This window comes from Equus asinus, chromosome 20 (genome assembly GCF_041296235.1).
Source record: "Equus asinus isolate D_3611 breed Donkey chromosome 20, EquAss-T2T_v2, whole genome shotgun sequence".
Lineage (NCBI taxonomy): Eukaryota > Metazoa > Chordata > Mammalia > Perissodactyla > Equidae > Equus > Equus asinus.
Genome location: NC_091809.1, coordinates 109,293,266 through 109,318,383, shown reverse-complemented (window position 1 = coordinate 109,318,383; position 25,118 = coordinate 109,293,266). Strand labels below are relative to the sequence as shown.

General features: G+C 36.6%; 1 protein-coding gene across 7 annotated transcripts in view; it reads right to left on the bottom strand.

Annotated features, from left to right (window-relative positions):
• Window positions 1-25,118, bottom strand: part of METTL15 (methyltransferase 15, mitochondrial 12S rRNA N4-cytidine) — a 180,051-nt gene that overhangs the window by 75,992 nt on the left and 78,941 nt on the right. For all 7 annotated transcript variants that reach the window (XM_044753739.2, XM_014831445.3, XM_070491383.1 and 4 more), the window contains exon 3: window positions 14,451-14,587. In XM_044753739.2, coding sequence (XP_044609674.2) covers window positions 14,451-14,587 — 137 coding nt within the window. The remainder of the gene's footprint in view (window positions 1-14,450; window positions 14,588-25,118) is intronic.

The following is a 25,118-nucleotide window of genomic DNA, read 5'->3' as shown; positions in this document are numbered from 1 at the left end:
CTAATCCAAAATAGTCAAACTCAGAAGCAGAGAATAGATGGTGGTTGCCAGGTGCTGGGAGGAGGGGGCTATGAGGAGGCTATTTGTCTAATAGTCAAAGAGGGAGGAGGTACAAAGTTTGTGTTGTACAAGATGAATAAGTCCTAGAGATCTACTGTACAGCAGAGAGCCCATAGTTAACAATACTGTACTGTATCCTTTAAAATTTACTAAGACGGTAGATCTTATGTAAGGTGTTCTTAATATACAAAAAATAATAATAAACAAATAGGATGGGAGTAACCCTTTGGAGGTAATGGATATGTTTAAGGCATAGACTGTGGTGACGATTTCATGGATGTGTACTTATCTCCAAATTCATCAAATACATTAAATTTATATACATTAAATATGTATAGCTTTTTGTATGTCAATCATATCTCAACAAAGTGGTTTATAAAAATATACTTTGTGGCGCTGGCCTGGTGGTGTAGTGGTTAAGTTCACACACTCTGCTTCAGTGGCCCAGTGTTCACAGGTTCAGATCCTGGGCACGGACCTAAACATGGCTCATCGAACTATGCTGTGGAGGTGTCCCACATACAAAACAGAGGAAGACTGGAACAGATGTTAGCTCAGGGACAATATTCCTCACCAAAAAAAAAAAAAGCTTTGCATCCTAAAAATCAAGTACAAAGGAATATTGTTGATTTATAATGTGCTCCATTTTTAGTATTTACATTCATTGCATTTGATAATATAAATTTTAAGCCACTCAAAACAAAAGCATATTCATGATATCAGATGTGATTCCTTAATGTGAGACATTAGATTGTTATTAGGAACATAACAAGATATAAAGACTAATTTTGCTTTCCACTTCAATTCTTTGCATACAGGTAGATGACTTTTTTGAAATTCCAAGCTTAGACTTACTTTTATTCTGTTTTTCCCCATGATGCTTATGCTCCTACCTTAATAAGGGAAAAAATGGGTCAAGCCCTGTTAGATATTCAGAGTGTGGGTGGAAATCCTTTGACAAGCTTTCTGGGGATGCCTCTAACATGGGAACTGCTGTTGAGATTCCAGGAGAAAAAGATAAAATTCTGTTAGCAGCAGTATCTCTTACAAATAAACCCTTTCACACCCACTAAAGAGAAGGTTAGAAAGGTGACTGAAATCCAGCAATTAATCAATATCATTGCAAAGTTTTAGTGCAGAAAATCCTACGCTGAGCCTACACATTGCACACAATATGTTCCTTTTAATATACTTGCTGATATGAAAAATAATTCTCCGAGATATAAAATAAGTAAGAATGTTACTGTAAAAAGTGTTTTCTAAATTATTCTATGTATCCTGATATCTGTAATTATTACATGACAATTTAATGTCATATGGTATTGACCTTTCTTTAAGAGAAATGATTAATTCTATTTATGAGTTTGCATGCTAAATCTGAATTTTTCAGTTTCAGTGAAAGGAAAACAGAGCAGCATTTTTGGAGGATGGAATAAAGATTCTCAGAACATATGGTATCTAAACACCTTTTTCTAATGGGAATATATGCATTCCCATGTAGGTACCCTTGGTGTGCAGGACCTCAAATGGAAACAGAAGTGATAACTAGTCTCTCCACAGTGAAAGCTGGTAAGAAGGGCTTTGAGTTCACTAGAAGGTATACTATATTTAATCAGAGTTTATCTCCTAATACGTCTTAATAAATATTAATGAGCAGTTGAATCTGCAGTTAGACTTTTAATTCTCTCTAGACCCCAGATCTAGACTAACAACATTATTTCAAACAGTGGTTTGGACAAGGGTTCTATGTACATTGTGAAATGGAAAGCAAGATAAACTCAGCAAATAACGTCTAATTTCTTCTCCTTCTACACTTTTGATCCAGAAAATGGAAAATCATCATCCATTCATAAGACATTAGTTGAGTATCTACTATAGAACTTTGAAGGTACAAAGTCAGGTAAGACAACAGCTATACTTTAAGGAGCATATAAATATGGAAGTGAATCAACAGAGTAATGTGTTAAGAGCTTAGACAAAGGTTTCACAGGGTGTTATGGGTAACCGAAGAGAGATATTAAATCAAACTGGGAGAGCCACTGATGACTTCCCAGAGGGCATAGCGCTTAATCTTGAAAGAAAGCGGGGGAAATAACACTCCAGGTAAATGAATAGCATGTAGACACAGACACAGCACAATGAGTTTATGTAAAAGTAGTTTAGTATTTCACAGAGGGTATGAGGAGACTGGCGTGGAGTCATAGGAGATGAATCTAGAGAAAAGACAGAGGTCAAATCCTCACTGGCCTCCTGCGGGAAGTCAAACAGTTTCCCTTTATCTGGAAAGCTGTGGTTCATCACTGAAAAACCATAAGAATTTTACCAAAGAATAAAGCCTACTGTATAGAAGTTTTACCTGAATAGCTCATTTAACTTGATCAGTGATATCTTGTTATTACAGACATTTTAATTGTTCTATGAAATGTCCATAATATGTTCTAAGTAATGAGTACTCTTCCTTCTCATAAATTTTGGTAGTAACGGTGTTTTATTTAGATAACATATGGTAAGTTCTTCCATGCTATAAGAGCTTATTTACATAATATCTAATACTTCTGGGTCCTGACACTCATTACTCTCTATTATAAACACCTGTTTAATACCTGTCTTTTCTGATAAAGTAGGAAGGGATTATAATGCTCTTCTTATCCAGCTATATTCTCAGAATGTAGTTCAATTCTGCTCGAAAATAGTTTCTTGAATTGAACGAATGAGTAACAAACAATGCTAACAGAGAAAATAAGCATAAATATTCCAAAAATAATTTAAGTTTGGGTTTAGAATATGTTTGATATTTTCCCTTCCAGGAGAGTTACCTACCTGATCTTGTTAGCAGTTCACTTGTCTATCTATTAGACAATGAACTCTCTCTTGTGGTACAGAGACCTTAGCTTGGGCTTCTGAGTATTCCTCATGCCAAGTCTATTTCCCAGTACACAGCAGGCACTGCAATGAATGTTGAATTGTACATTAAATTTAATTGTACGCTCTCAGAAAACAAGAATAAAATACTAAAGTAGATAATCCAATCTGGCAGCTGTTTGTCTCAGTTTTACTTTAAATATCAGGCAAAAGTGGGGGTGTAGAGAACAGGAGGATTGTATATTTAATTATAGAAAACTTATTTTGCTTTAATTAGTTTACAATGTTTGAGAAAATACAACTATTGTTTTCCTTTTTTTAATAACTGAGGAGCCCAAACAAAAAGGGTTTTACTAAAATTTTCTCATATATAATAAAATACGTCTCTAAATGTGTATTGTTTACCCAAGATAAAATAAAATGAAATCTTTCTAGGTATAGTCATTCTTGTGCTGAACAAGCTACTATTCTTATCCTGGTACCATATGGATATGTTCAAATGACGTAGGCAATAAAAATGGATTATCTTAAGTTTGTGAAGAGGTAATTCATTTTCTCATAGTTATCACAATATCAGATATCATTTGCATTTCAAATATATACATACATGTCGACTTCCATGAATCAGTTTTATAAACTTTTAAGTAAAATATTCTAAGTGAAGAAATAAATCTATAACACCACTTAGAAATGAGTGTAGAGGTGTTAATCATATAGAGCTATAGTTAAGTTTGTATTGTCAGACAATAAAAACCAGAGAGTTTGCTTGAAATAAACACTTGCAGACTCTGTCTCCTCATGCCAGTAATGAGCTAAATAATCAATAATGAGAACTTAAATCTACAGGTAACGAGGACAGCTCAGGAATCAGCCTTCCGAATTTTCAGGTTTCAGAACAAGAATTCTGATAGCTAAAAATTAAATGTTGGAAGACCTTCAACCTTTTGTAATGAGGAAAAGGTAGCTTCTGGGAAGCCAGCAGCACAGGAATACAGAAGGAGAGCCAAAGAAGAGAATACACTCAAGAAAGTTCTTCTGATTAGTTGATGACATTCATAAAATAGTAGTTATTTTGGCCCGAGGCCAAGACTTGATAGCGAAATCACAACCAATAAAAAGAAGTCTTGGGGGGAAGGACAACAATGATATAGCTCAGTAGAACAGTGTTTGGAATTGTGACAGTATTTACGCTCACAATGTGAGAGAGAGCCTGTAATAAAAGGCAGAGGTCAGAACCCTTTGTGAGGTGACGGAAGTTGGATGCAGTGTCCCATACCTCAAATCTGAGACCAGCTCTGGTGCGTGCATTAAGGAACCAAGCAGGTAACGACAGGAAATAAAAGCCAATCATCATCTTGGTATATGCCAATGAAACTGCACGCACTTGGAATACAGACGATAATAATTAGTATAATTATGCATTATCTTATACAGTAATTATTATGACAAAGTAACTATAGTTAACATTTATTAAACGATTTTGTGCTAAACAATTTAACTATATAATCTTATTTAATCTTCATAACACACCATGACGTATGTATTAACTACTCATTTTAGAGATGAGACTAAAAACTCAGTGAGGTTAAGTTACTTATCTAAAATCCCACTGCTAGAAAGAAGCAGAACTAAGACTCCAAACCAAGACTATTTGATTCCAAAATCTAGACTGCTTCCTCACCAGTGGGGATAGACATTTGTCATAAGTCAGATCCAGATGAGTCCAAAGGGGAAAAATCCAGCTAGAGATAAAGAAAGTTCAGAGAACTTGTGAATCTGCAAAGTTTCTGGCAAGAAAAAAACAGCACATCCAAGCAGGGTAACTGGAAAAAAGTTTAAAGAAGAGACTATTGACCAAGTTCTGACTGGGTTAAGGAGAATGGAAAAGGGATGTGAGAAGCATCTGAAGCCAAGAGGTGAGGAGGCAAGGGCAAGGAATGGCGACCGAGATCCCAAAGAGCCAGAGCTGCGTCTGGTAGGAGAGGCTCCTGAAGAACGATCTTTGCAGAGGAATGTTGCCACTGCTAACACACACTCTGACCTCACTCTCCTATGCCCCTATTTCCTGCCAGTGCCTCCCATTCACTGAACCCAACCAGAAGCCAGAAGTCAAGGAAGCCTGTTAATAAATCCATAAATGTCATCTTCCAGGGATCAGTGTGGACAAGGGTGGAAGGAGGACCTAGGGGCAAATGGAGATTATCCAGCACACCTAATAGGAATTCAGAAGAGTACGAGTGACTTAGAAAACTGAGAAAAGCAGTTCATTTGGTAAACCTGAGATAAAGTACCTTTCTGAGACTATTCATCTTCTCTTCTCCAAGGTAACAGTCCCAAGTCAGGAGAAAAGTTTCTGTCATATACTGTAAATGTTTAAAACTCTTACTTGGAAACTCTTTTCCACTCGCCAACCACGTGTCCTTTCTTCCTAGTCAGTGTCTATATTTCACATTCTACCTCTCTCACCACAAAAGAGTTAGGCAAAGTGCAGGTTAAGAGATGGCAGTTTTCAGGGAGCTTAGTTCTCCAGGCAAATTGGGGTTTCCAGGCAATAGGATCTTAGAAAGTATAACTGTCATCCACACCACCGGTTTCTGTTTGGTTTGAACCATAAACACTTTTTAACTTCCATATACATTCCAAGCACAGAGCTGGGTTCTAGGGAGATGGACACATTAGACAAAGTTTCTGTCTTCACTGCACACTTAGAACATGACGTGAACAAATATGCGGAATATAGCCATACAGTAGTTCTCAAAAAACTTTGATCAAGATACATAGTCAGAAATATAGTTTGACAGCAATCCCACATACAAAAATACAACAAGAATGTGTATTTATGCATATATGGACACATATATATTACTTCATTGGAAACAATACTGAATTTAACTTCTTGAGATGTACCATGATATATCCTATTCTATTCCATTCCATTCCATAAAATGCTGATCAAGACCCAATAAAGTGATTTCACGCCTCACTAAAAGCATATACTAAACAGTGTTCTAAGTCTAACCCTCACACCATTCCCAGGAGGTAGGTACTAATATTATCCCCATCTTAACGATGAGGAAACAGGAATAAAGAGGTTAAGTAATTTACCTGAGGTTTTACAGCGAGTAAATGGCAGAGCTGGGATTACAAAGAGCAGCAGTCTCGCTCCAGAGCTTTATGGAGAAGAAGGAAAAGAGAGGCCAGATGTTACAGTTGCCACAACTTGAGGTAGAACTGAAAGATCCTCACTACTGATTATACGCCAGGAGTGAGGAAAGCAAATCGTGCGGTGAGACCAGGGCCGGGGCTCCCTCACCCACTCAAGCGAATGTCCGTTCCAGGTGGAGCCACGCCCCTGGAGAGGGAAGACAAGCTGTGGAGCAGACTCTGGAGGAAAGGTAATTACTGAAAGTCTGCTGTGAGGATGCAAATACTCTGCGGGACTTGGAACATGGCAGCATTGAATTAACGTATTCTTTGTCTCCTTCAGTATATTGGCCAAGTCAGATGAGTGGGAATTCTTGAAGGGTCTTTGAAAATTTAGTTCAGAATATTAACTTCAATTTCATCTATAAAGATGCAACTTAATTTTACCTTGAAATAAAAACTACCTTAATCTTTTAGAATCCCATTAAAATGGGAAACCAGGGACCATTAAAGTAGAGTTCCTAATAGGATGATCAGGAAAAGAAAATCTTCAAGGCCTAACAACCATCAGCTTTCACATAGAGTTGCAATCCGTAGCCTTTTAACTGGTCTCACTGAATCCTTTCCAATTTTACCCTCCTCCAACCCATTCTTCATACGGTGGGCAAAATAATCTGTTAAAAAGGCAAATATGATCATGTCAGTTCCCTGTTTCAAACAATCTGTTGCCTTCCCTTTGCTCTTAAGATAAAGTCCACTATCCTTAAGGTTCTGTCTTAGCTCTCTAGCCACTCCTCCTCCTCGCTCTCTCACCCCTTCACACTGCTCGTTTACAGTCCCTTCAGTATGACCTTCTCTTTCCTGCTGAAGATCTCTGAACATTATGTTCTTACTACTCCAAATGCTCTCTCACTCCATCATCCCTCCCTTTTCATCTAGCTAACAGTCACTGGACTTTCAGGTCTTGAACTCACATACTCGGGTAGTCTTTCCAGATGTTCTAAATTAGAACATATTGTACTGTTCTTAGCTCTAATTGTAACTGCAACTGAATAAGATATTCTGAAGTTATCTGTTTACTATCTATCTACCACTCACATCTTAAGCTTTGTGAGCGGAACGGCCTACCACTGGAACTGTAAGACCGCCTGAAAACTACTTAGTAAAATACATGTGTTCTCAAGCCTTGAAACTAAACGCTGAGTAAACCAGAGAGTCAAGTACTTTCACTTCCCCAAACCCCTTCGTCTTGCAAGGCTGTTATCGCTTGGACACAGGTTATATTTAACAGTATTCAGTGGGACGAAATACAATATCCTGTTTTAGTAATATTTGTATTATCAAAAATAGTGAAAAGGTGACAGACCATCATCAATAGTTCAAAATAGTTTAGTTAATTTTTCCAAGTTATCTTTTTTCAAGCTTGTTTATATTCATAAAAATTCTTTCATTTTGACAGTGCATAGCAGAACTGACCTCCCATGGTTAGTAAGATTAACAACAGCTGTGTCTCATTTCTAATGCTGGCATTCTAAATTTTAGGTAGCTAGGGCTGTTTAAGACAGTGTATTCCTTTGTATGACTCTTACACTGGCCCTGGAGACAAAACGCCTGGCTTTGAGTCCTGGCTCTGCTCCGAATCTGACTGACTTGCCCCCAGTAGACGACTGAAGTGTGGTGGAAAGAACACGGGCAGTGAGCCTGAAGCCATGAGGCCAACGCGTGCCTTTGCCCTGGCTTCCTGTGTGAATTTCACCAAAAATAAGAAATGGAGCTTAAAAGGAAGAGAAGATAAATGGTAAACTTCAAGTGCTAGGGAACAGACCATACCACTTAGAACTGATCATATTATAGGGATAAATATACTTGTAACTCTCCAATTTAATGACCATGGAGCAAACTTCAAATAGAAAAGATGGAGGCCAGTTATTGATACCTATTTAGTCATCTCTGAAAACAAACAAAATGATGGAAGTTCCAATAGTATCAATAACTAAAAATGTTCCTTAAAGATGTGGCAGAATACAGGCAAAATCTCTCCTCTTACCAAAGGTAAGACTGGACTCTGATTCAAGACAGTGGAGCCAGTTTAAGAGTTTAAAATGGTTTAGAGTTTAGAGGTTAGCCAGTCTGAAAGGTTTAGAATGTTCCATTTATACCCACTGCCTCAGAGACACAAGAGAGGACCTAAAGGAAACATTTAAACTGTGTAGACAGGAACACTCTGAGGCTACTGGGGCCATTTTACTTTGCCACCTCGTCATATCCAGCCACCAATACCTTTATTATTACACCCACTTAGGGATTACAATTCATATAATGCAATAACACTAAGGGCAGAAATAGATAGGTGCTATCAAAAGGTGCCCTGGGTACGAAGAATCTCTCTAGAATAGAAAGGCTGGAAGAGTCACAGAAGTAATACATTATGGGAGTAGTAGCTTTTATGAATTGCATTCTCCAGTAAGAACAAGAAAATGGAACTCTCCTCCTATTGGTAGATCCTAGAAAAGGACTCCCAAATGCTAAATTTTTTGCAATAGGAGACTATGTACCTCAAGTAATTTTCTAAATTAAAATCTGAAGTGAAGATTCCAGCCCCAAATGATGAACAATAAGCAGGTGAAAGGAGAATCTATCCAAATAGTAAAAACTACACATGTAAATACACAACCAAGATGGGGCCTATGAACAGATCCTGCAAGAGAGAAGAGGGAGAACTCTGTACTCAAGAAAGATACAGAGCAAATGCATATTTTTGAAAAAGATTTACTACAAAAACAGAAAAGTTTAGAATGCACATACTTTGGACTCCATAAATTTCAAGAAAGGTCTGTTGACTATGTAATAAAACACAAAAATGAGATGACAGAACAAAAGAAAATGAGAAGGAATTGGCGGAAAAGAACAGGTCAACAAATTAAATAAGGTTACAAGGAAAGCTAACTTAAAATAGCTGAATTAAAACTTGAATAAGAGGCTACAGTAAAACCAGAGTTGACACTGTAGAGAGCCAAATCTCTAACACATGGAGCAACCTTGAAGAGATTTCCCAGAATCCTGAGGCAAAGTGAAAGTAGCAGAAAACAGTAAGAGAGGAAATGAAGGACATGCGGAACAGGTAATGACTGCAACCAACAAATAATAAGTTAGAGCTAGAACGTAGAAAACAGAATGGGGGCAAACTAACACAGAAACTCCTTTGTAGGGAAAAGACCTGATCCACTGGCCAAAACCGTCCAAAGAGTACATGGAAAACTAATGAGAAGAGACCAATTATCAATAGTTCTTAGTGAAATTAATGAATATCAATAATGTTCAAATAAATATATCTAGTAAGCATCTAGCCTGGTTATGGGAGGAAGGAGTGAGAAAGAGATTACCTAAGAAAGGAAAAAATAAACTGGGTTGACCCCAGACTTCTCCACAACACTACATGCCAGAGAAAAAAGAGTAATACCTGAAAATTCCCAAAATGCTATACTAAATCAAGTTGTTGCCCATGTAAAAAAGCCTGAGTAGCACAGTCTCAGATAGACAAAGGCAGAGATGTTTCCCTTTTGCATATTTATAACAAACTACTTAAGGATGTAACTGAGGGGCCCTCCCCGTGGCCGAGTGGTTAAGTTCCCTCGCTCTGCTTCTGCAGCCCAGGGTTTCACTGGTTCAGATCCTGGGCACGGGACATGGCACCACTCATCAGGCCACGCTGAGGTGGCATCCCACATGCCACAACTAGAAAGACCCATAACTAAAATATACAACTATATACTGGGGGATTTGGGGAGAGAAAGCAGAAAGAAAAGAAAAAAAAAAAAAGATTGGCAACTGTTGTTGGCTCAGGTACCAATCTTTAAAAAAAAAAAGATGTAATCCATTGACTGAGACATGAGCCGACACGAGGAACTCAAAGTGGAACTCATAGTATTGTAAAAAGGCTAGTGAGGTGCATTAAAATGAATTAAATGGATTTAAGTATAAGTTATTTTAGATAGGACTGCCAAACAATGCAAATGCTAACTAATAATTACATAATAGTAGATATTACTATCTAAAGTCCAAGACAATATTTTAAAAGTGAAGAAGTAGAGTGGGAAAGGAAAGGAAAATAAAAATGAAAGTATTAATTTCTCACCTTACACAGGGTGATTAGTCAGTAAATATCATTTCATTTTGCGTACTTAACAATAAAAAATCTTTAAGTTAAAATACTTTTAATCTTAAAAAATACTAACATCAGCCAGTAGCAAATTAAAAAAGATATCATCAACATCACTAAAAAAAGGAAAAACTGAATATATATACGTATACTAATGAAAGAAATTTTAACAGCCAAAGAAAACTTCAATAAAACACAAAAATAGAAAATATAAAACAAGATGAAATAGAAAGAGCAGGCGTATCCTGATTTAATTACCCCCTTACAGAAAACATACTCAGATTTGTTTACACCAAGTACATCTGGTATTTGTTGTTTACAGGAAGTGCATCTAAAATAATATAGCACGGACACACTTAAAATAACACTGATATGCACATGGATAAGACTATATTAGAATTAGAACTCTAATAAAGTTTAATTACATAAAGAAAATACTCTACAACCAGTGAAACTACTGTTTAAGATAATTTAATGAAATATGAATGTACTGATAACGTATAAGTAGAATCAAATTTTGTAAAGTATATATGTATGCATATATGAATGCATATACATATATAACCAAAACGATTAGAAGGAAACATACCAAACTGTTAATATTGGTGGTGGGATTATGAATTATTTTAATTTCCTTCTCAGTGCTTTTCTGTATTTTATCATTTTAATTACGAAAAAATATTAATGAGAAACAAAATACTGTGATAAATGGAAAGACTCATCATGCTTCTGGATTCTGATGCAGATTAATAAAGATGTCAATTCTTCCTAAATTAAGTATGTATTTAATAGTTGAACAAAATGGTTTTTTAAACTTGACCAAGATATTCTAACATTTTAGAAGGATAAAAAGCAACAATACCCAAGAAATTTCAAACAAGAAACAGTACATACAATATAACGAAATACTAACAATTAAAAAGAAATCATTACCACTGATTAAGGTGGTGGAATTTTAAGTGAATTTAATTTTTTCTTTATATTTTTCTGTATACTATAAATTTGCCCTAATGAGCATATCTACTTTTATAAACTGTGAAAATAACAGCTTATCACGTTTTTATAATCTACTTAAAATTACAATCAAAAGATGAAATCAATTATGATTTTTATTTTTTTCTTTTTCCATGTCTATATTCTCTAAACTCAGTATATGGAACACATAGTACTCCCAAATTCAGAAAAAACATTGTTTTAAAAAGACTGTCTTCCAATATCCATCTTCAACTGTGGTAAAAGTCAGCCAACAGCCCACTGCTCCAATTTAAATGTGTTTCCTCGTGCACAATCTTCAGAGGCAATGGGGAAAGTTTCAGTTTTCAAACAACAGGTGATCTGACATGTCATCTTTTCTGAAAGCTAAAATGGGTTAGCCTAAAATTCAGCCTACCTACGAATTGCTTAGTTTTCTGTGAAAACGTTAGTTTCTATTTTTGACTTAGTTTTGACAGAATAAAGAACATGGGATTTTTCAGGAGGAGCATAAGCTCTCCTAACACAAATAAAATAAAGAAAGAATTTACTATATTTCTTCAAAAGATGTCCATATTGACGTGACAATATGTTTCCTTTACGGTGCATTTAACATGTATAATTACATATGCATTTTTAAGAAGATAATCAATCTATCTAATTTGTCCATCCTTCCAAACAACTATCCATCCACCCATCCATTATCCTGAGAATAATCCCTAGCCCAAATTGGTGTTTTTCTTTCTTGTGTATATTTTTATACTATAACTACATATGCAGGTATTCATAAATAATACATAGTATTGCTTGGCATTTTCTACTTTACATCCATATGGAGAGATGTGATCATATAATCTCCGGGTCTGTTTTCTTTAACAACTGTTTTCCCTTCTTTCACACCTCCCTCCACCACTAATTCCTTCGTTCTCAAATTCTCCATGATAATATACACAAACAACGCAACCACAAAGCCTGTAATATACAAGCCTCAGGATATGTTTCCTTAGATACTGATTCTTTTCTTTAGCTGGGATAGGTTCTAAGCAAGTTATGTATTTTTTTTTTTAATATTAAAAGATGCCCATTGGGGGCTGGCCCAGTGGTGTAGTGTTTAAGTTCATGGGCTCTGCTACTGTGGCCCAGGGTTCGCAGGTTCAGATCCTGGGTGCAGACCTAAATACCACTCATCAAGCCATGCTGGGGTGGCATCCCACATACAAAAGAGAGGAAGATTGGCACAGATGACAATCTGTGGCTCATTGACAATCTTCTGAAGCAAAAACAGGAAGATTGGCAACAGATGTTAGCTTTAGGCCAATCTTCCTCACCAAAAAAAAAAAAAAAAAGACGTCCATGAAAAATGGATGAGTATCCTTTTCCCCATATCTTCACTTTCAAAATTGTTATGTCTTTCCAGTCTAATAAGTGTAAAGTATTATACCATTATTACTTTAATTTCATTTCCCTCATCACTGCTACTGATGTGAAGCATCTTTTCAAACCTTAGTCTTCTCTGAATGACCCTTCTACATCCTTTGCCCATTTTTCAAGTTGGACTTTGTTGTCATCAATTTTGAAAGAACTCTTCCTATATGATAAATATTGATGGAGTTCTGGACATGCTATCTCAGAATACGGCACCTTGGCATATTTAACATTTTAAACTGAAGGAACTGGAGAAAGAGCACACGCAGGAAGAACTTTCTGACTTTCCCCTGAACCGGTCATAAGGCCCTCATCTGAGAGAGGCATGCCCTATACCCAGAGGAAAGAAGCCACCTTATCTCTGAAGATGAAGGGACGAGAGGAATGGGAAGGCATGGGCCTGGGTAAGCTTTCCCCAGTGTCCTACGCTTACCTCATACCCTTTGCCCGTTCTTATTTTTCCATAACTTTCCATTCTTCATCAAACCTAATACAAAAGTTCTCAGGTCTAACCAAGTCTTTGGGTCTTCCTTCCCTTATGAAAGCTCTTGTGTCACATAAAACTTATATTAAATAAATTATCATGCTTTTTTCTTGTTAATCTGTCTTTTGTTGCAGGGCTTCCAGCTGAAAACTCAGAAGGGTAGAGGAAGAAGCTATTTTTCCTCCCCTACAGCATCAAGCCTTTTCCTATCCTCTATATTATTAATATTTCTAAGCTACACTGCAGATGACAAAGATTTAAGAAAACAAAAAGTTCGTACTATGTCATTAAACCACATCCTCATACTTTCCATAGAAGAAAGTATCCTGGGGTCAGATGGATTTCAGGGACTCTATCAACCCGGTGAGCTTGCAAACAGAAATCGAGGTCTATGTATCGCCACTTTTATCAGGAGAATTAGTCACATTGATGGATTTGCAAAGAGTCTGGGACCTGAGAGAGGCTGAGAAAGACTGTTCTAGCTCAGTCATCTGACTTCCGCCGTGGTGTGCAGTGACACTCCCCCAGGGAAGCGCCTCTGCTGCTTCGGCACAGAGACCTTTTCATGGTTGGACAGCTACGACCAGCAAAAACTCTGGTTTACAGCAAGTCCAAATTTACCGCTGAGATTCTCATCCATTTTCTTGATTCCAGTCTCCGGAACACGAGAGAATACAACGATTCCCCAATCCTGAAAACAGCCCTTTACATACTTGCAGACAGTCATCTTAGCTCCAAGATATTTTTCTTGTTCAGACTGATGTCTTTTAAACAACATAGCATACAGATGTAACTCATTCAAAACTTTTCTCCAAAGGAAGATGATTTTACCAGTCATGAAGATAATATTTTATATTTTTAAAAAGTTCTACAGCAAAAGCTCACTAATTCTGACAGGGATAGATTACTCTAGATTGACTTATGAATTTCAAAAGATTTCAGAGAAAACAATTGCATTATGTTGATGTATGTGACCTCATGAATTCTGCAGAATTCTCACGTACTTACTCCACCAAACTCTTGGAAACTGTAATTCATACAATTCTTTAAAATTTATTTTTTAAACTACGGATTGTCAACATATTATTCTTGAATGGATTTCAACACATCCTCAAATTTTAGCCAAAAGTCATTTTTGTATTTATTCTTATGAATTCAAAAAGGATAAATGCAGTAATATCATTATTTTAAGTGGTACTAAAACACTATTTACATTAATTCTTTTGGGGAAAAAATACTTTGTGAAGTATAACATCACACCGAGGAGAAGAAATTCCAAGATGGTAAACTAAACTCTGTAAAACTCAGCACCAAATTAAAGAATTATACAAGAGCATTACTTACGGATATAATTCAGAAAGCTGTTCAGCTAGTGCATAAGCTGTCGGGTCTCTGTCTAAGGCATACAGAGTAATATCCGACTCCTTCTGTAGAATGGCTCTTGTGTGTCCTCCTGAACCAAATGTCATATCTAGAAAAATCTAGCCAACACAGAAAAAGAAACAATGCAGAAAAAGAAAATTACTACTTAGTATGAACAAAAACTTCTAGAAGCACATAATGATTTTCAGAGCTGATGGCAAATAGAAAAACAATTACAATTGTTTTGCCTAGAATTCAATTTGTTACACATGAGATCTGGATCAGGTATGAGTGATCAGTCCAAAAGAACTGATCAGAGTATCAGTAAAATGATAATCTCTGGCACAGGCTGATCAATTCAAGACAAATTTACATTTCTCTCCATAAGGTCAAACTGGCAGCAGTATTGTGTTGCTAGCTTTTTAATGCTTTCCAGCACCTGGCTGGTAATGATATTTCCAACAATTTCTCATCCTTTGGAGATAGCTTATAATTAGTGTGGCTCACTTTATCTCAACTTCTCTCAATGCTTTATATTAAACATAAAGATATTCAAGAATACAGGGGAGGGAATACATCTTACAATAAATAGTCACAGGACAAATCTTTAAAAATCTAACATGGAAAATTGACAAATTAGCAAATCTGACCTGGAAAAAGCTCAAGGATTAAGTCAAACACCTGGGGTAAATTCTAGTTTTGCCACGAAGTAGCTATTTATCTTTGGGAAAGTCACTTAAAATTCCAGTGTCTTTAGATTTATCCAGGGTTTAAAAAGAAAAAGAAGGTCCAGAAGAAAAGAAGTTTTGACTAATATCTACCAAACTGGTAGGGCAACATATAATTTCTCCTCTAAGCCAAGACACTTTTGAGAGTGGAAAGATTTGCCAGTAATAATTTTGCCAAGACAACAGGATACAGCATACAGGAGTGCACATCTTTAAATGCTTGGATCATTCTAGACACACAACAAAGGTAATTGGACATGAATCTACTTCTTGGCTATTTAGTTGGCCACACTACAAAGAAAATAGTCAGGTCACAGTTGGGCAAGAAACCAGACTTGGACCATAAGAAACATATGGTGAACAAGTTAATTGACTGGCTGATTTGGAAGTCAAGACGCTCTCAGCACATCCCCTCAAAGTTATGCTCTTAGATTAATGTGCCCTTTCAATAAGCTTCACTGGTATTAGGAAAATAAAGACAGTTATTCCAATAATATTGACTAGTATGACAAATAACATATTATAAGCCAAACTATTAAAAATATTTAAACATAGAACTTTTAAAAAGTTCATCTGTGCATTGAACGAGAAGGGAAATTCCTGTGATGGACTGGAACATTCCCTGCCCTGAAAGCTACAACTGATTTCAGGGAGAGTGGTCAGAAACAAGGCACAGTTACACTTTGATTTTTTGCTACCAGCTACCATGCTGAGTCCTGTCCTCTGATCAAGTCCTCAGAAAAGTCAGCCTGCTATTCAAGGAATCATATAGAGGAAATCTTCTGATCAAACTGAGAAGAGCAGGGAGGTAAAACATAACAGAGATGTAAATGTTGTAAAAATGTACAAGCACTGCTTTTGAACGTAAACGTGTTAGTGTCACTTAACCTCGCACCTATTGCTGTCAGCACAAAAGGCCTGCCTACACCTATTTTTCACCATTTTAAACAGCAACTTTAAAACAAACCCTTAAAGTCTTTTTAATCTGTGGATGGTTGTTAGGAGTAAATACTTAGATCTCAACATTGAATAATTTCCCTTCCCAGCCTGTAACCTTATTTGACGCATTGATGTGTAGGTAAGAATCTTCCACCATACCTTACCTCAGTTTGAAAATCACAATGGGTTTAGCATAATTTAAACAAAGAACTCTTCCCAGGCAAAACTATGAACCACTTTCCTGTTATACCCAATATCAAGTCCTGCTATAACCCTGGAATTAAACTAAGAGTATATCAAATAAAATAATTTGCATATCATTACCTTATCCCAAGCCATGAAAGTCCCAATCAATATTTAAAAAGAAAAATTCTCATCATTAAAAATATTCTGGAAAATGTGAGTGAGATGATGATTATAATTTACACGATTATTTTTTAATATATCATGATTATGCCCTTGGAGATGTACTGACAATCAAGGAAGTTTCCATAGGAAAAAGAAGAATCTATTATTACCAGTCAAGTGTAACACAAAGCAAAACGTGGGAGACGAATGGGATTTATGAAATGAGAAGTGAAACCCACCATATGTCCTGGGTTAATAAGTGATTGGAGCTATCAGCTTTCATCTTTAAAATTCTAATATACATTCCTCATCAAATATAATAGTGACATTTGGGCCTCGTGAGTCACCCAGCACTACAATTGAAAAGAGAGCCAATGAGTTTTTGCCTTCTCCTGGGTCATTAAATTCACATAGACCGTATTTTTTAATTTGTACAAGTTGATAATAAGGAGACTAGACAATATTTTTGCTTAACAAATAACACAAAGACAAATAAATCTGAATGTTTTCAAATAATCCTTCCACGGGCCTCATTCATACATATATTCAAATGGATATCTTATGCTCCAAACATAGATGGAACTCCTTCTGAAATGACCTGATATGATTTTTTCACCTATACACATAAGACTACACTAAGCTACTAAGCGGCAAGTGCAGGAACTGAATACAGGTGTATGTGGCTCTGCCCCTGTGTTCTCTGGCACGTCACTCGGCCTCTGCATTAAGTCAGTGATGCCTATATTTGCACACTGCTCCACGGTTTACTGAGCACTCATGTTTTCCTACTCGGTCTAACAAAAGCTATGTAAGGGAGTATGCACACGTGGCATTATCCCCATTTTTACAAATAGAAAACTCAGGTGCAGAGAGAGAGTTTGGCTTAACTAAGATCATATTACTAGTAAGTGAGGGAAGAACTCCAAACCACGCCTCACCAACTCTAAATTCTGTGTTCTTTCTGAAAGAGAGAAGAGAGGGAGGGAGAGAAAGAAAGTGAAAAAAAAGGGGGGATGGCATAAGAAAGAATCATGGCAGGGATGGCTTTACAAGAATGACACGAGAAAAGTTCAGTTTTTTATAGATCACTCCTTCCCACTGGAATGCGGGCTCTTGGAAAACACGTCTATCTTTATCTTTGTGCTGCAGGGCAACTCCTCAGATTCGTGTGCTTCTCTCTTTCTCTCTCTTCCTCTTCTCCTCTTTCTAACAGATGCCTAGGTATTTAGAGCTTTAGAATGCACATTCCTTGAGGATTTTCACATGGCATAAAGAAAAAACTTTCTATATTTCCCATCTTTTGAAGACAAACACTTTTAGTAAAAAAAAAAAAAAAGCTCAGAAAGATAGAATGCTAGTTATCCTAAATAGGTAGTGTCTTTAAGGAAAAGAGAGAGAGACTTCTCTGAAATTGAGTAGAAGAGAGATGGAAAAGATGGACAAATTCCAGGAAGGTGCAGGATCAGTGAAGTGACTGACAGGTGATAAGATCCCAGAGCAGCTGGCTGGATGATGAACTGAGGGATTCCCAGTCGTGGGGTTCCCAGTGCTCCCAGAGATCGCCATGCCCCTCAGGGCACAGAAGCAGCAGAACCTTTGGTCCTAGAGGGTCTCCACAGGCTAGAACAAAAGGCATCTCAGGGTAAACTAAGTACGGCGTGAGGTGAGTAAAAAGATGCAGGCCTCCGCACACCTCTGGACAGATTGACGGTTTCTCAGCACAGGGAGATTGAGGCTTAGAATCAAAATGAAGGCAATTTTAAGAAAAAAAAAACTAGCATTTGAGGGAGAGGATTTATAACTACAATTCTCCAACTTTGTCTCCAATTTAATGTGGTAGCATCAGTGCACAGTAGCAGGTGCTTCGTAAATACAGTATTTAGTGACGAGATATGAAAAAGGAGCTCAGCCTCCCCAGGCACCTGTGATGAAGACGGCAACACTCATTTGTGCATATGAATTCAGAAATACTCTTCAAGATATAAGACTCATTGCTATAGGACCACATATGATAATCACAGATGTCCAACTTTTAGGAGTCACTTAACATCAATGTATTCCCAATATTACTAATTGATTCACTAATGAACAGAACTTTTTCCAAACATTAATAATCTGTAATTAACAATATTATGTAACTCTACAGCACCATGATTTTATTTGCTGATCAGTTTCCTTTACATTTGAAATGAGAAAATGAACATTTCTTACTTTAGGTTAGCTCTTTTAATCAAATAAGACATTTTTATTGATGAAATAAATGACATTTTATCCCCATGATCTTCTAAACATCACATAAATTATAAGGTTCTACCTTTCAGCATGATGAGTCACACGTGAACACTGAGCTACAGCTATAGATCTGCATGGACGGGGTGCAGATGCAGAATTCCTGTGCTCAGAGAGACAAAACAGACTATTCCACCACCTCATTTTACTTATGAGGAGACCAAGGCCCCAAGAGGATAGCTGGTAGCTGGTTGAAGGCAACGCCAATACTAAAACCCAGATCCTGTACTCTTCCCACTTCATTTCATAACACAGTGTGATTATATAATCACACTGAAATACAATCATTCTTTGAAAAAGTATTTTTTTCTTAATATGAAGATAAATATATCAGGGAACTTTGCACCTTAAGCCTCCAACACAGTTAAAAACAATCACTGTTCTAGCATTCTAATTCTTTTAAAGACTTTATGAAGATAAAACTGATGAACTAAATTCCAAAGACAACTATTTTGTATTTGTGACCCGGCATAAATGTTCACTCATTATGTGTAACAGCAACTGGTGAAGGTTGACTTTTTGATCGGGTACTGTTTTCAAATTAATCTTGAAATTAAAAATAAAAAATTAAAACACTTGAAGTCATAGACTCATGGGTGGTTAGAGCTAGAATGACCCATAGAAATAATCCAAGTTTTACTCGATTACTATACCCCACTCCATCTTTCCGGAGTGAACCTAGCACTACACTTCTACACCTCCCAAATGTGATATTCTGTAAGACTCAAACAAGGCTGCTCTCTGAAGGGAGACTGACAGAAATCAAGAGACTTGCCCAAGACCATCCTGCATAGGCTGGATCATTAAGTGATTTCTTTGTCCAACCCAATAGTTCTCATCATTGCAATTTTCATACTGGAACAATACTGTTGAAATTGGACATGAAAACATTTTTAGCCATGAACAGCACGAGGGCATATCTTCCAATTTCATTTTCCTAATGTTGATTAGTCATTTCCAATCTGTGCAAGATTTTTAATAGTAAGTTCTCATCTGAATTTGGAAACAATATGGCTTGATTTCACTTTAAAATTTCTTCCTATGAATATTTTCTTTTCTGGCAATTACTAATTTTGAATTTTTAGAATAAAAGTGATTTTGAAAGAATTTTAGTTAAACTTCACCTATTTGTGACTAGTTTCATTTTGAAATACTGAAATGTCTCAGGCATATACTTAACTTTCTGAGTTTTTTTTTTCAGGAGGTAATTAAATTAAAATGTATGACATTTATTAGTAATCTGTATATTTCCTGAACATTCAGTACAGATAAGGCTACAGGAGGTAACACAAAGATACTGAGTTACGGGCCTTTTGTAAGGCCCATATGGAAGGGGAATTTAGAAATGTATACACATTTGGCGAAGGAATTTAGAAATGTATACAAATAACTATTAGTAAAAAGAAATCCACAATAGAAGACATACATAACATTTTACAAGGTATAAAAAAACAGTTATTTTAATTGGTAGTGAGATGGACAAAATTGGAGTAGGTTACAATTCAGCTGGGCCTTGAAAGCTGCACAGGACTCAAGAGCTCACTCTTTCTTCTCATCCTCCCATATTCTCCAAATCCAATTAGTTACCAAGACCTCCTGAACGTACCACATAAACATGTCTTAAATCTGTCCACTCCCATTTTTAATTCAGGCCCTCATAGAACTTTGCTTTACTATTGCAGTAGGCTCACAACTCACACCCATGCCTCTAATCTCACTTCTAACTCTTCTTGCTACACTGTTAACAGGATATCCTTTCTAAAACAAAATCGTAGCATGTGATGTTCCTACTTAAACCCCCTCATAGGCATTCCAAAGCTATCTGATAGAGTCCAAACTTCTAGGCATAATGGATAAAATTCTTCATATTCTGGCCTCTGCATTTCTTTTCAACATCATTTCTCACTGCTCTCAGACATGAATTTGACAACGTATTCTCTAGCCATACAGAAGTACACACAATTATCAAACATGCCAAGCTGTCTCATGCCTTCTTTCTCTTTTTACCTTGTTCCATCTCTCTCAAATTTTATTCTCAAACAATTATGAGTTCCATCTCTCTCAAACTTTATTCTCAAACAATTATGAGAATCCTAATATGTCCATAGCTCTATTCTAAGAGTTGGAAATACAACAGTAGGCCAAAATAGACATGCCTCCTGCTCTTATATAGTTTCCAGCACAGAGGTCTTAATATCTTTAATATACTGTTCTTTCTTTCTAAAATATACCTCTAGGAGATGCCCTAAACATTTGTACCCCCAATGCCAAACAATGTATGACATACAGAATAGAATCAATAAATATCTTTTGAATAAATAAAAACAGAGAAGTAAATCTTAGCAAAGGCATAGACATAAGAAAGAATATGTCATGTATAGGGAGAGCAAGTTTGACTAGAATCCAGGATTTACTAAAAGAAGAGGGTAGAAAGGAGAAAAGGGAAACAGAGAAATCAACAACTTTCATGTATGTGCCAGATCCTCTGTTATTTGTTATGATATGTTCCCTGTCTTAATCCTCACAGTAGCCCTGTGAGGTAGACAGACCAGGAAATACTGCTGGAAAGGCAGTGTGAAGTGAAATTGCGGAAGTCCTTCAAAGCCAGGGTCAGTAATTTACATCATATGTGCTAGATAATGAACAGCTTGGAGGACTTCTTTTTTTTAAGTACAAAAAGCATTTTTTAACTGACAACAGTATTAGATGGATGGTAGGGTGTGAGAGCACAGTGGTGAGCTGGTGTGGAACACCCAGGGGAGAGGATACAAGAGTCTGGACTGGCAACAGGATGGGGAGTAATAACAACAATAAGGATGCACAGCACGCGTATTAAATGCTCGTTTTATGACAAACACAGAGCTAAACATTTTATCCGCGTTAGTCATTCATTTTATCATAGGCATAAACACAAACATGCACAGATTTCAAAAACAATTCTGTCTCCTGAACATGTACCACTAACTACTTTGCCGTTTTATAGAGGGAAAATAGACTAATTCAATGTGCTGAGGAGAGAAGTGAGAGGAATCAAAAATGATCACAAAGTATACCATTTGGGCAACTAAGAGGAGAATAGACACCATTGATTATACATTTATTATACGCCAGAACTCACTATGCCACACACTTGGTCTAACTTAATCCTTACAACAGCCTATATGGTAGATAAAATAATCTCATTTTGTAGATGACTATATTGGAGCCATTTACTTATGAAAACATGAATTGGGTACAATTAGAGATAGAGGCAGAAATAAGATAAGCAATTCTTTTCCCTTCCTTCCATACTGCTCCTCCATTCACCACCACCTCCCAGTGAGTGTTCGAAAGGCCAAGGGACTTCTGACTCCAGAAGAAAGAAAAAGGCAAGTACGAGAAGATACAGGCAGCTTGATAGGGAGATAAGGGAGGTTTAAGAATTTCATATGGGAATGGAATAACTCTTTGTAGTAAACTTGAAACAGTGAAGTGAGAGGCACTGTTGAGCAGAGATTTTGAAGAGAATAATAATAATAAAAACATCTGAAATCTTGGGGTTGGCCTGGTGGCGTAGTGGTTAAGTTCATGCGCTCTGCTCCAGTGGCCCCAGGTTTGCATGTTCGGATCCTAGGCATGGACCTACAAATCACTCATTAAGCCATGCTGTGCCAGCGTCCCACAAACAAAATAGAGCAAGACTGGCACAGATGTTAGCTCAGGGACAATCTTCCTAAAAAAGAAAAAAACATTGAAATCCACAAATGTAATACAGCCAATTACAATAGCATTAATCCAAAGTGAGAATAAGAAGTTTGGTTTCTGAAAATTTTTAAAGAACATTAAGTTCCAATTATATTTTTAAAAGCTCATCCTAATCAAAAACATTGATACACGTAAAAAAAAACTCTAAGAGAAATTAATTTTGTTATATTATTCAGCCTTTAGGAATATTGTGCCCCTAACACAGAACACCTGGCACACATTTACCAAAGGCAACAGAGGGGAGCCCCTCTGATGTAATTAGTGAGGCAAACGTTAAGAGTGATGAGCTAGTTATTTGGACATGATATGATAATGATATGATGATATGACACATGATATGATGGACATTCTGACTAAAAAAATCACTAGAGAGTTCCCTGCAGTATAATGTCACTGAAATGTTTATAATTGCTAAGGCAAGCTATCGTTCTACCATTGTGTGCTGAATCACTCAAGACTATCACTGACTTCTCTCAGTCTTTACTTATCTTTTCTGTCTAATCTGTTGACAGGTAGACAGTTATCACACTGATGCATTTGTAGACCTGAAATAAATTAGAACATAGAACTGTGAACATAGAAGGCCACCAACTTTATAGTCAGCTAAGATTCTGAACAAACATTTTTGCTACCAAACCCCTTGATTTATGATTGTCTTGTTAAGCCCTGTTGAATATCTGTCTGCTACATGCTTATTTTGTTTTATTGGCAACTATTACACGGGCTTATGTAAAAGGAAAAAAAACCTCAGAAGAATATAAAAGTTATACCACAAACAAAACATTCAATGCATTGCAATAAATTTATCTCTTTTCCCATTTTATAATAAATATTGGTGTTACTATGATGACTCATACTGCCTAAATCTGCAAACATTTCACCTTGTAGCTTAAATTCCACCCTATTCACAAAAGAAATCTTGTCATAACAAAACATTTTTTCTTTACTTTATAAAGTATGTTCTTCAATTATATTAAATTAAAGAATTGGAGTAGCATTCATCCTTCGTGGTGATGAGTAGCTTCTACTCTTATCTGTAACATGGGACAAATTTCAATCTTAAGTCCCAGCCGTGTACAATAGACTGCCACTTGATCTGCTCGCAGACACAACGGTCAAATTAACACAAATAGCCAAAAATAATATGGCATGGGTGGTCTCAAAAAGCTTAATTTCACAGAAGTCTCTGGCCGAGACAATGCTGATTTGTCAGCATCTTTTTAATAAGAAAAATAGTTTTTATATACACCATCAGTTCATGTAACATATTCTGGACATATCTTCCCACGAACATTACATAACTGAGAATGCTAGACAAGTATTTTCTTTTAAGAATTATTAAAGATATTAAATATATAGATTGTTTATACTATTTGGCAAAGTAATGTGAAAATAATGCAATACCGAGCTCTTTAATCAATGTGTTCAGCAAATGCTCTTTTCAGATTTTTTTGTGGGGGGAGCACAAGTCATTTTACTGATGGCAGTTTCAATATGGTTCTAATATTAAATTCTTACCAGCATTAAAATAAAACCAATGATGGTACGATATTCTATTACTTGGCCTCCAATAACATTAATTTTACATAAATCAAAGCAGATCAACATATCTAAGTACTGGTGTCCAATCCACTGCGTACATATGTGTGTATGTGTGCACGTCTGCAGGCACACGTGTAGGCACGTGCATGTATGTACACAAGGGCAGGTGGGTGAGAACTGCCATACTCTTTAACTTGTTTAAACCTATGATTCAAGGTTGGACCAGTTCCAGACTCAGAATGGGGCACACTACAACATCATCAAATCCTTGTGTGGAAAAGATGTCAGAAAGCAAAATTTAAGGAGAATGAGTTTCATAGGGAAAATAAGAAAGTGTCTTTAAAATAATTCAAAATAATTAGAAGAAGCAGGTTGAATAGAATAGCTAAGTACTTTTAGAACAAAATGCTTTTGTGACTTTCAAGTATTATGTGAACTGAAAAACAAGATATAAATGAAGCAGCAGGGTGTAAAATAAAGAAACTAAAAGTCAAAATATCTGGTTTCTGGTCCAGAATCTATTATTTAATTGCCACAAAGGTGAGGCAAGTTATTTAACTTTTCTGCAATTTCCTCATGTGTAAATGCAGATAAACACACTACCCTAGTCTGCATTGCTGGGTTCCTGGGATACGCAAATAAGCCACTATGTATGAAGGAGATTTGAAAATGGTATAGTGCTACCTAAATAGTATTATTAATAAAATGTATTTTAATTAAGAAAAGAATTCTTCACAAAAGGCCTAAATTCCATAATAATTTATACTAAATACAAAGGTAATTTAGTGTACAAAAAATGTTTCACGGCTTCTGAATTTGAAGAAACACTAAGAGAACTTTCAGTTGGCAGACGGTCTTTAAAAGGAGCCCCTCAGGAGCCGGCCACGTGGCCGAGTGGCTAAGTTCGTGCCTGCGCATTGGTGGTCCATGGTTTCGCCTGTTCGGAATCTGGGCGCGACGACGGACGGCACTGCTCATCAGGCCACGCTGAGGCGGCGTCCCACATGCCACAACCAGAGGCACCCACAAGTAGAATGTACAACTATGTACTGGGGGGCTT